A 12,366-nucleotide genomic window follows, 5' to 3' on the forward strand; every position below is an offset into this window, starting at 1 on the left:
GCTAGCTGATCACATTCGACGTAAGAAAAATATTGTGAGAAATATTTTCACAGAAATTTCCCCCTGTAAAGACTCTCAATTAAATGCACATCAAACACTACATACAGCTCTAGACAAACTCAAAATACCCCTTCACTCTCTGAATCAGTTTATCTGATTTTTCTATTTATAGGTATATGTTTAAGTAAAATGAACATTATTGTTTTATTCTATAAACTACAAACAACATTTCTCTCAAATTCCAAATAAAAATATTTATAACGTTTTAAGAGTTCAGAATCAATATTTGGTGGAATAACCCTGTTTTTTAATCACAGTTTTCATGCATCTTGGCATGTTCTCCTCCACCAGTCTTACACACTGCTTTTTAGATAACTTTATGCCACACCTGGTGCAAAGATTCAAGCAGGTCAGCTTGATTTGATGTCTTGTGATCATCCATCTTTCTCTTATTATATTCAGAGGTTTTAATTTGGTAAAAAAGTAAAAAAAAAAAACACAAACTCATCATTTTAAGTAGTCTCTTATTTTTTCCAGAGCTGTAAGTCAAATAGAATAGAATTAAAATTCAAATGAATTCTGTTTGAACAAAATACAGTTGAAACTGGAGGGACACCATTAAAAAAACTAAGCAAATACTATAACCTTCAGATATTCAGAATTCTGTGCCCGCCAAGCTGTTTTTACTGGTTCTGCTTTTGTAAAAACAAAACAATTTATGTATTTTTTTTCTGTTCACAGACAAACGCTTCCCATCACATCAGCAAAAAATTGGACATATACAGCAAATGAAAAAGAAAAAAATAAATCAAATAGTAATGCACAGTGATCCTCAATTGCTTTAAACCATTATGTTGCTCTATTAACATAACAGCATATGACAAGCTGAAACAGTGCAATGATTCTGACAGGGGTAAGGACAGCCCTTATTTCACCTCAAGCATGGGTTCAACAAGTCTTACAACAATCTGAACAGCATCTACCCAGTGCTTTGTCATTTCTCTAGTCTAGTTGGGAAGTGTCCCCACTGCTAGAACACAAAAGCATCGAGCAGGCCTAGGGTAGAAGTTGTCTTCTCCTATGTGGCACTGCAATCTCGTCAACAATCGAGCAGTTCTCCTGCAGCTGTCCAAATCGCACTAACGAGGCCTTTTTCAAACTGGCTGTTGTCATTTTTGGCAAGATCTATTCTTGTGGTTCCCCCTACTAAGGAGTAATGAAGGGCTAAAATGAAGACTTCCTGAGAGGACGTGCAGAGCCTGTAGCACACAGTGCGGTCAGATCAGACCCTCTTGTGTAACAATAATTGTGCTGCCCAAAAGAAAGCAACGCAGAAAGTGCTTTTTGCTGCATTTCAGCCTAAAATGACTTTCCAGGTCAGCTGAAAATGTGACATTTTGAGCTCACATGACATTTAATGGATAGCCATAAGCATTATACAAACAACAGTTTAGCATTGTAGCATTGGAAGATGAATGAACAAACAGGAAGACCCAGCTAGTTGTCACAAATCAGGGTAAAACCACATTTAAAAAAAAAACAGGTATGGTAATGTGTCAATTTCTTTCAAAGAGCTGCAAATGTCCACATTTGAATTCATATCTGTGTTCAGCAAGCATATGTTTGGGAAAACAGCATCATTAACAAAATCAATAAAAGCAAAGCACCTGCATGCTGTAAACTATTAGGTACATTGTTCCAATCAGATCAGATTTCTATCACTGGGGGGAAAACAGCAAGGACATGTGCCACATGGTTTTGGTTGCTTTTTAACAGTGAGAAGGAAAAACAGGCTTTGCAAAATGTAAAATTTTATTTTCAAAAATGTAAGCAACAGATTACACAGTTAACTTTCAGCAAATGCAATCCTAACTTAAACAGTACTCACGTCCGGGACTTCAAAATGAAAGACTCACAAACTTACACACTATCTACCTATAATATACAAAAAAATACATAATAAATATTAAAATGGCCACAAGAGAAAAAAGTAAGTTAATCAAAACAATCAGTAGAGAGCAAATGTCAGGAAAGTATAAACAAGACGCTGTGCCTTAAATACAATGTTTTTTTTTGTTGTTTTTCTGTTAATTTTTTTTACAAATTGTGCAAGATTTTATACTAAGGCTCTGGTCTTGACGTGACAGCTGTCCAGCTTACACACTCACTCAGATGCACGCAGCCACACACACACATCCACACACTCACACATATCCACACACCACAGGCTCTCTGCTCCCTGCATTCTTCGCACTCAGTGGGGTGTAGGTGTGTAGCAAACCGTTGCAGGATAAGAAATGGGGCGTCTGGTGCAATGCCAGTGTTGATGCTCATGAAAGTGGATATGCATTAAAAATGAACATGCACTTCACATTAATGTGAAAACACTCCCTATATGCCTGGAGACATTGTAGAGGAGCACATCTGAAAATCAGACCACCCCCCCCCCCCCTCCTCTACCCAACCCTCCCACCTACCCACCCACCCAAAAAACAGAAACCGAAAATAAACATCATAACCATTAAGGCAAGAACATCTGGAGTGGTATCAGCAATACTGTAACAATATGTCAGTGTTCAGGTACATGGATGATATGAAACATTTAAACTGGTTCTCCACTGTCATTTTAGCACAAGGTTCTCAAGAGCAACTTTTAAAATCCAAACATTAAGACTGTTAGAAACCGAGATAAGAAAAGAACATTGCCAGACACGGACATACTGCATGGATCATAAAACTACAGGAAATAATTTAAGTTGCAATTGGAAAACCACACATCAGTATCCATTAAATCCCGCCCCCTCCCCCGCTCGTCCCCAGAAAGTTGGAAAAAAAGAAAAGATATCACTTACATTTAAACCAATTTTATCCTCTTGTGAAGGTGTATTCCATCAGAGTCACCCCACATGTTTTGTTTACTTACAGTGAATGAGAAGTCTGTTGCAAATGAAAGCATTCATATTTCAGTTTGGGGAGAGAGAAAAAAGAGACATCCTTGCAATGCAACTCAGCAAAAAAAGCATCTTTTTAACTTCTTTTATAACTTAGTGCAACTTTTTAAACACAAAACCATTCCAGTGATTCCCAGAAGGAATTCAGATTTGTTTTCTGTCATGTACACCTTGAGTCTTCAACATATCCAAATCAAAAGGGTCAGTCTTAACGTTAATATCACATTTCTTTCCTTCTTTGTTTTTCTTTCGTTTTTTCTTTCTTTCATTTTTTTCTTTTTCTTTTTTTTGCTTATCTGCTTTAAAACGGCCTTCTGCAGCAGTTGTTTACTAGAACATAAACACAGGAGGGGTCCTCCACTCCCTGATTATTTTTATTCCCTTGGAGCTTCACGTCTGGCGCTCATTCACATCAAGAGGTGTGTATGATTGACAGTTCCACATCAGGCCTACAGGGTGGGGGGCTGGGGTGCGTGGGGAGTGGGGCTATAGTGAAGAGGAGAGAAAAGGAGGAGAGCTATACAACGGGATGTATCCCTGACCAATCAGGGCAGCCAAAAAATACCCAAGACCAAAAAAGAAAAAACCCAAGCCTTCATATAACACAGTAGGGTTCCCTAGGTAACCTGGATTTTCTGCAGTAGAGGAGCGTGGTGCTGAAGCATCGTCTGAGCTCCCGGTTGGAGAAAATGCAGATGAACGGGTTGACTCCCGCCTGAGCAAAGCTCATCCACACAGCTGCGGTGAGGTAGCCTCCAGGCACCACGGGGCCCCTGGCGAACACCCTCCAGTAGCAGGCCACCAGATAGGGCCCCCACAGGCTCAGGAAGAAGAAGGTCATGATGTAAAACATCCTGCTTATCCTCTTTTCAGTCTTGAACTCGTCCAGCACCAGCAGACGCCTGCGGCCTGCCGCATTGCTGTTCTGACGGATCCCCAGCAGGGTCGGAGGCGTGGGGCCTCGGCCGAAGCCGGCCAGCCAGTTGGCCGCGGCCTGGCCGCTGGCTCCCGGACCGTGGAAGGTCCAGTTCTGGCTGACCGCTGGCACAAACTGGACGGGTTTCATCTTCCGACGGTCGTGAACAAAAAAGATGAGCTTGAGGTAGACAAGCTGGGTGGCCAGGAGGATGAGGGCGAGCAGCAGCATGAAGCCCAACGAGTCGTTGGCGCGGAAGGAGCGGTGCTGGAAGGTGCACTGGTCCTCCTCGCGGATGAACGAGTAGGTGCCTACGTCCAGCACCGGCGGGAAAGCCATGGCCACCGACAACGTCCACACCATGCAGATGACGGCCAGGCAGGTCCAGAAGGTCAGCCTCTTTGTGTAGAAGCGGTGGTGGGCGATGGCCAGGTAGCGTGTCACGCTGATGCAGAACAGCATGAAGGCCGTGTGGAAACAGGAAAGCACGCCCAAGAAGGCGATCACTTTGCAGGTGAGCGTGCCGTACGTCCAGGCGGAGCCATTCTTGACCGAGGTGAACACAAAGGGGAAGCAGATGGCGGAGCGCAGGATGTCCGAGGCACACAGGTCCAGCAGAAAGTAGTAGGGTGCGCGGTGCAGGCTCTTGTCTTTGACCAGCAGGATGGAGATCAGGAGATTTCCGACCACCCCGACGCCGATGATGAAACCCAGGGAGGTCAGTTTAAGGAATGTGGCAAGCGGAGAGACATTCTGCAAGATGTTGTGGTCCCCTGCATGGCTATAGTTCGCCATAGATGGAGGAGGGATCATATAGATGATTAAAGCTTCAGCCAAGTATCATGATCTGGATGCAATGGGGAGCGATAGATCCATTTGGTGTGCTTTGAAGCAGATTCCAGCCTTGTTATCTGCCTCTCTTCTAAGGCATCCTTTGTTCCTTTGTCTCATCACACCTAAAAAAATCCCTGAAAAACACGATCCACCCATCAGGATTCAAGATTTGCTTGCACACAAAACAAAACAGGCTGTTTTTCTATTGCATTACTCGCTTCTAACATCATGCTCGAAGCCTGATTGTTGCATAAGAGGCGTTTAAGTTACATGCTTTTTTGTCATTTATTCCCCATTACCTATCTGAACATCACATTACAACTGCAATGGTATGTAGCTAGCTTATACAGGTGGTGCAGAGCCTGGTTCGACTCACACAGTTGGTTTATTCAACTCGACATGACACAGACATTCATCCTAACAACACAAGACAAGACGTTTTCAGCATAGAGCAATATTAACAGCAGATGCTCAGGATCTGCAACAAGACATCTGCTCATAAAGCACGGTTATAAACACGGGGAGCTGCAGACAAAGGCTTTAAATGGAGGTTTTTTTAGTCGAGGTTGCAGAGAATAAGGAGTGAAACATTTATAGAAATGCAGCAGGGAAGGAAGGAAAGCTGTTGATCACACCCTGAGAATCTGCAGAACTGATGTGGTGGGCTCCTTCTCTTATTTAACGCGAAGCAGCCAGCAGTAGCTCAGCCTTTTGGGTGGTTTCTATAGCTGAAAACGAGAGGAGAGAGAGAGCTAACTGAGCGTCCATGTTAGTTGTTAGATGGCTGGAATGAAAGAAAAGAGAATCTCAACAACATTGAGGTAGCTGGCTGGCATCGCTTATGAAACCGCTTCATGGAAACGGTTAAGGTTAACGAACGTAGTTAACGTTAACCTACTCCTATTTCTCACCACGACGAATATCTAGCTGGTTAAAAGCGAAACGAGCTCTATATACACGTATATTTCATATTATATGACATATCTTCACATAGATATTTTGATATCAGCCAAAGTCAAGCTGTCATATTCGACGACCAAGCCCCAAATCTGTCTTTACTTCAGGCGGTTAGCTGGCTGGCTTTAGCCGAGCCATTCGACAGATCTCCCCGTATCAAATCAAACGTCGCACCGTCAGCTAGCGTTAACTAAGCTAACCCACCTAACCTAACCTAACGTATTCCCAAAAACCTCGCTCCACGTCTGTATTCGTTAGCTAAAGGCGTAGTCGAGCCGAGACTACGTCCAGGCGCTCCAAAATACGACAAAAAAACGACACACACGTCGTCTTATCCGAGCATCTCCGTCTCCCTCCAGCTCGCCTCCGCCGTTTTCTCACCGAGTGAGTCTCCGTTAGAACTGCTGTGGGTCGGCTCGGTCTCCCGAGCAGCTCCCTCCCCAGTCCCCCGCTCTGACAACCGACCGCGCGCCGAACTACGGACACAACAGCGAAGATATCAATTAAAACGCATACCTGTTAACGCTGCCCTTTGTCTCCCCGCAGGTTATTTACATGGTAAGAGTCGCTTTGCCGTAAAAAAGCTCGCTTTTTCTCGCCTGCCCTTTTTCCCCCCACTGTGAATATACAGTAAGCGGCGCAGACGGAGCATGCGCACTGGCGCTGTTTGTGATCCTGGCCGCGTCTCGTCTCTTGTTGCAGCAGCAGCATCAGCATCAAGGCCGGTTCTCACAGTGAGGGGCAGAAGCAGCCGTTTAGGGTCCCTGAGTCAAAAGGGACACCCACCCCCCACCTACCCCCACCACACACACAACCATACACACATCACTCCAACTCCTAATGTATGGATATGTAATTAGGTACACTTATAATCTGTAGTTTTATTAAGATATATATATATATATATATATATATATATATATATATATATATATATATATATATATATATATATATATATATTTTTTTTTTTTTTAATCAAAATAAAATAAAAAAAAATTAAAAGTTTTATTATCAAATCACAGTACCCTCCCCACCACACACACACTTATACCTTTACCAAATAATTCATAATATGTTATTTTAATATGATCCCTGATCCCTTCCCAAATGAAATCATGGTTTGGAGAGTTTGGAGACCTGCTGTCATCTGCTGGTGTTGGTCCACTGTGCTATGTCAAGTCCACAGTCAGTGCAGTGTTTTCTAAGAAAATCTTACAGCACTTCATGCTTCCCTCTGCTGGCAACTTTTATGGAGATGCGGATTTCATTTTCCAGCAGGATTTGGCAAACTACCCACACTGCCCACAATCATAAATAATAAAAGAAATAAATGCTTTGTGTGTAATACACCTAAAAATGGAAAACATGACTCTTTACAGTGATGACAGGTTCTATACAGGTTCTAGCCATCAATTAACCAACCAAAACTAATTTAAGCCTATTTAAGTTGTTTTAATATTAATATTAATAATGTATACAACAGTAGTAAACAAGGTTTTCTTTGGAGAGCATTTTATTAACCAATACTCACCTTCACAACATAATTTCACACAAAAAAGCTAATGTAAAACAGTGTCTCAGCCAGCAGGCAGGGCATCCATAACCATTTCATCTAAAAGCTATTTGTAAAGGACTACTGTGAGCAACTTGAATAGAGCCATTTCATATTGAACATACTGAATGACTTTGTTTTCATCTTGCCCATTAAATCATGTCAAAAATGTAATAAATCAATTGAACTTTTCATCTGTGTTTGTTTAGAGTGAAATTAGTTGTTGGGAGTAAAAAAAAAAATTAATTTCTTTTAATATAATCAATTTGTTTTTCTTAGTGAGTTAATTGCACAAAAATATATTTCATTCCTCCATGCTAATTATATTTGTCTTGTGCAAAATTTTGGGCAAAGACAAATAAATAGGTTCACTATAGAAAACAATTTAGAATTCAGTTTTAGGTTATTTTAGAAATTAAGCATGTCTTGTGACATTAAATGTGCCTTTTTCGCCAGTTGTATTGTTTTATTACTTATTGCATTATATTAGGCTACTAAACATGGGAAAACGTTTTGTGTGTTTTCTGTAGAAGATATAGAAAAGCTATGTCAATACTATTTAGGACCATCAGTGTCCATTCATTCTTTCACACCTTGATCTCAAACAAGCATGTATGCATGCTTTCATCAATACTGTACCTTTACTGGGCTCTTACACTACACGTACAATGACACAGCAGCCTGATTTTGAGATTGTGAGCCTAGAAAGAGTCAAATCTTTTCCTGTGGATAGTTATGAAAGGGGTTATGCAGCACAAATAAGCTGGAGTTCACCTCAGGATACGCTCATAAAATAATTAAGACAGAGCTCTCATCTCCCTGCAGATGTAAACCTCACTGTATGTGCATGCTTGAATAACAAGAACATCTTAGGCTCCACCTCCTTTCAGACCTATTTGAGTGTTTTAATGAGTCAATTAATTGGATCTGCAGGCCTATTTATGGCATGTAACATGACTATCAATAATAACACCACATCGCTGGAGACACACAGGACACTGCAAAAGTGACCTATATATCTTGGCAAGGTTTATTCAAGAAAGACGCAAATAATTATTATTGACCTTAGCTCATGCTGTATAGATCACAAATTTGAGTGCAAGTATCTCCCTTAATTGCTTTTTATCACTGCTTTAGATAGGAGTGGATAGAGGTCTGAAGCATCAGAAGGATTGATAGACACTTTAACTGTTTAATAAGCCAGGAACTGAGAAAAGTTGGATATAACGGTATGATAGACCAGTACATGGCAAATGACCACCACCCCATATTTAGAATTCAATGCCATGTTCACATCATGCAGACAAATGTGCATAAAGGTAGTATTGGCCCTACCGGAGAGGAAATTAAAGAGAGGAAGTTTTCACATACCGCCATGCCGCTAAAGGCACTGTGGAGTGCTGTGTAGAACAGCACTATTATAGGAGCACACTAGCAGAGCTCGCTAGCTAACGATAACAGCCAGTTAGCATAACAAGCTAACACACTGAAATCTCAGCTCTGTGGTGTCAGACACTCGTTTATCACTGTCCTGCCTGGAGAGAAATGAGAGCAGCATTTTATTTAAGGAGCTCCTGCTGCTGTTCTTCACTGCATAAGTGTTTTTATCTGAGAAAATTTGAAAAACAACAGCAAACAGCTATTATTTACTCAGAAAAGAGACCCTTTTAAATATATTAATACTGTACCTTAAATGATCATTTTAATGCACACTAAATGGAATTTATTTGTTAACTGGAGCAATAAGGTACTGTAATTGTGTAATTTTTAAAACTGTTAACGCCTCTAACGGCTTTAGGAATAGCATATTGTAAATTGATATTAAACTTGTGCAATGGAGCTTTTAAGAAATATCTCTTTTGAATACTTATACGCTGTGTATTTTAAGACAATTTGTAGTGCTCATTGAAATATTTAAAAGCAGAGTTAAAGTTGTTGGTGTCTCTTTTTTTTAAGGTCTATCTATTTTTAGCCATTTTTTATTGCTAATGCAGAAGATATGATTCCTTCATATATTGTGTAATTTTGTGGGACAAAGTAAACCCAATAGTAATCAATGCCTTAATTTAAAGTCTTAGTGTTTTATATTATATATACACTCCGAACAGTAGAGTAAGTCACAAATCTATATAAAAGCTCAGTCATGCCAAAAAAAAAAAATATATATATATATTTTTAATAATAGAAATACCGGGATATACAGTGCAACTGTCAGAATTTTGAAAAATAAAGTGATATAGTTACATTTTTGTTAATATCACACAACACTTCTCTTCAGAATACACAGGACACTGCACAGTTGAACTATAGATCTCGGCAAAGTTTATTCAAGAAAAGGAGCGACAAAGAATTCATATTATTGACCTCTGAACAGTTCAAGCTCAGCTTACACTGTGTAGATCACAAAGCTAAGTGCAGACGTCTTCATCAAGTGCTTTTTATCAGTGCTTCAGATAGAGAGGAGCAGACATGGAGGAATGATAGACACAGTTACAGCATAATAAGCCAGGAGGACAGAGCTGTATGATAGATCAGCATGATAGATCAGGAGCATGACAAATGACCACCACCCCATTTTTAGAAGTCCAATGTCTTGTAAGTCCTGCAGATAGATGTGCTTCAAGGCCATGATCTCCTCAGGACAAAGCCACACGTGGAGATCAGGAAGTTAGTTAGCTAGCTAGTCTCTGCTTTTTTTTCCTTCTTCTCAGTCCTCCAGGGGTGCAGCACAGACACGCTAAAGCCAGTGTTTCTAAGCATTGTGCATTCAGTATTGGGGTAATACGGATAAAAACTCCGTCCTCAGTCTCTGTCCTGCGCTCTCAGGTGAGTAAAGCTAGTCAGGGCACTCCAGGAAGCGAGCAGCGAGCATCTCCAGGCCCAGCAGGAAGGTGGAGACCAAACTTCTCCTCAGAACTGTCCATTCCGTCTCCGCGCGTACCAGCCCAGGCATGCGCAGAACCCCACCACCGTCACGGTCATTCCCAGGAGCAGAGCCACAGCGTCGCCGCCGTCAAACGCTTCAGCGGCGGGAATAAGCGCGCTGAGGAGCAGGCACAGCACCGCCAGCAGCCCCGGGGATCTCCTGCAGGAGGCCATGTTGATAGTGTTGGTTGGAGCTGACGGAGCGGGTCACGTGATGAAGCTGCGCTTCCCTGTTCAACTGCGGCCAATCACAGGACCGCTGCGCTCGTAGGCCCCGCCCTTCTCCGCTCCAACTGCACCCCGATTGGACATTATCATTTGTTTATTTACTGATGAATAGCTTTTTATTATTATTAATATTATTATTTAAGCGTATATATGCGACTAATGCCTTTGTAGAAGATTTATTAGGGCACTGCAACCCTAAAAAAAATAAACTTATAATAAAATAATATAAAAAATACAATTCTATAATTCTTAAAAAAATAAAATAAATAGATAATGCATGATAGAGGCATGTCACAATTATTATATTATTATATATTATATTATATATCTTTTATATTATATATTTATTATAGTGTATAACCAATTATACAATATATTAACACTACCTCAAAATGTATTTCTGAATTCAAATATGAGAAATTATGTTTTCTCAATAACTCCATTAATGTGAATTATACGGTGGCCGAGAAAGCCCAGCACAGTGCAAATTGAAAAGCGCTGCAAAAGCACAAAACACATCCATCAAAATTACAACACAGGCGCAGCAAATAGAAAAACGCGCTGCAAATAGAAAAACGCGCTGCAAATAGAAAAACGCGCTGCAAATAGAACCACAACACAACGGAAGTGAGTCACAACACAACGGAATTTTCCCGGAGGACCTTAAAAGATGCTGTACCAGCTGTATACAAAGGACAATAAGTGGCAAACAAGCTTCTGAAAAGTAAGTTATGTTTATTACCTGTGATTACCACGGTTGTGTGCATATTATTAAAAGTTCTGCTTCACAAAACGCCTTGTTTGCCACTTATTGTCCTTTGTACACATAGTGAAGTCCGAGACGTTACTGAAGACGCAGCTTAGCTGGTACAGTATCTTTTAAGGTCCCCCGGGAAAATTCCGTTGTGTTGTGACTCACTTCCGTTGTGTTGTGGTTCTATTTGCAGCGCGTTTTTCTATTTGCAGCGCGTTTTTCTATTTGCAGCGCGTTTTTCTATTTGCAGCGCGTTTTTCTATTTGCTGCGCCTGTGTTGTAATTTTGATGGATGTGTTTTGTGCTTTTGCAGCGCTTTTCAATTTGCACTGCGCTGGGCTTTCTCGGCCACCGTAGAATTAGCCATTTTGTCAACTTCCTTTATAAAAATGTCTTTTTATTTTATTTAAGTTTAATTTTTTTATTTAGTATAATTATACATTTATTATAATAATTATATTCTAAATCCATTCCATTCGTTATATTATATTTATGAACGAATGCAACTGGATTATATGGTATTATAATATAATTTTAATTTATTAATATAAAACAATTATTTATCACAATTATTTTTGAACGATATATCATCATTAGATATATTAGATACTGGTAAATGTAAAGTAAATGAAAAACATACAGAATACACAAATCAGGGATCTGTTAATCTGTTAATATAACTTCTAAATATAAACAAAGACAAATAGACAAAGATAAAAAAAACAGACTATATGGAATATATATATATATTTTGATAGAGTGTCTGTTTTTCTGGAAGCTAAAACTTGTTTTTAAACTTCATTGTCTTGTTTTGCATTGGTGCGCTTGGTTATTCAAATGTATTTGGCCTTTTCCATGGAGTCCAGAATATTAATCAGAACAAAATTATAAAACATATCACAATCTTGTCAATAAGATTTTAAATCCAAGGCAGTAATCCACCCTTGTGACAGTATGTCCAAAATATTAATTACGAAACGGTGTTCACATGGACAGCTATGCTAATTTCTGTAGAGACAGGATTTACCTTTAATGAAGTGAGAAACTGAAGGACACACTGCTGCTGTGTGTTGAATACATTCAGTCATCTTAAAGGGGGATTCCACCTATTTTTCAAAATTTCTGCATAATCATATAATTAGAATGGAAACCACGTATTTTAGAGTAGTTTCAAGTCAAGTCAAGTCAAGAGGCTTTTATTGTCATTACATCTGAGTACAGGTATACACAGTGTGATGAAATTACG

General features: G+C 40.0%; 2 protein-coding genes across 5 annotated transcripts; both read right to left on the minus strand.

The window, feature by feature from the left end:
• Positions 1-1,794: 1,794 nt before the first annotated feature.
• gpr85 (G protein-coupled receptor 85) lies at positions 1,795-6,374 on the minus strand. Of its 4 annotated transcripts, none has more exons than XM_007252711.4 (2): positions 6,175-6,374; positions 1,795-4,835 (listed from the first exon to the last, which is right to left on the minus strand). In XM_007252711.4, exon 2 carries the CDS (start codon positions 4,678-4,680, stop codon positions 3,547-3,549), a length of 1,134 nt encoding a protein of 377 aa, XP_007252773.1. In that variant the 5' UTR covers positions 4,681-4,835; positions 6,175-6,374; the 3' UTR covers positions 1,795-3,546. The 4 variants fall into 4 exon arrangements, with proteins under 4 accessions (XP_007252773.1, XP_022527001.1, XP_022527000.1 ...); XM_022671280.2 differs by lacking the exon at positions 6,175-6,374 and adding an exon at positions 6,040-6,126; XM_022671279.2 differs by lacking the exon at positions 6,175-6,374 and adding an exon at positions 5,984-6,076.
• Positions 6,375-9,512: 3,138 nt separating this feature from the next.
• On the minus strand, positions 9,513-10,347 carry LOC111192940 (small integral membrane protein 30-like). The gene has a single exon (XM_022671282.2). The coding sequence runs from the start codon at positions 10,310-10,312 to the stop codon at positions 10,124-10,126; it is 189 nt and encodes a 62-aa protein (XP_022527003.1). The 5' UTR covers positions 10,313-10,347; the 3' UTR covers positions 9,513-10,123.
• Between the last annotated feature and the right edge of the window lie 2,019 nt (positions 10,348-12,366).

This window comes from Astyanax mexicanus, chromosome 2, assembly GCF_023375975.1.
Source record: "Astyanax mexicanus isolate ESR-SI-001 chromosome 2, AstMex3_surface, whole genome shotgun sequence".
Classification (NCBI taxonomy): Eukaryota; Metazoa; Chordata; class Actinopteri; order Characiformes; family Acestrorhamphidae; genus Astyanax; species Astyanax mexicanus.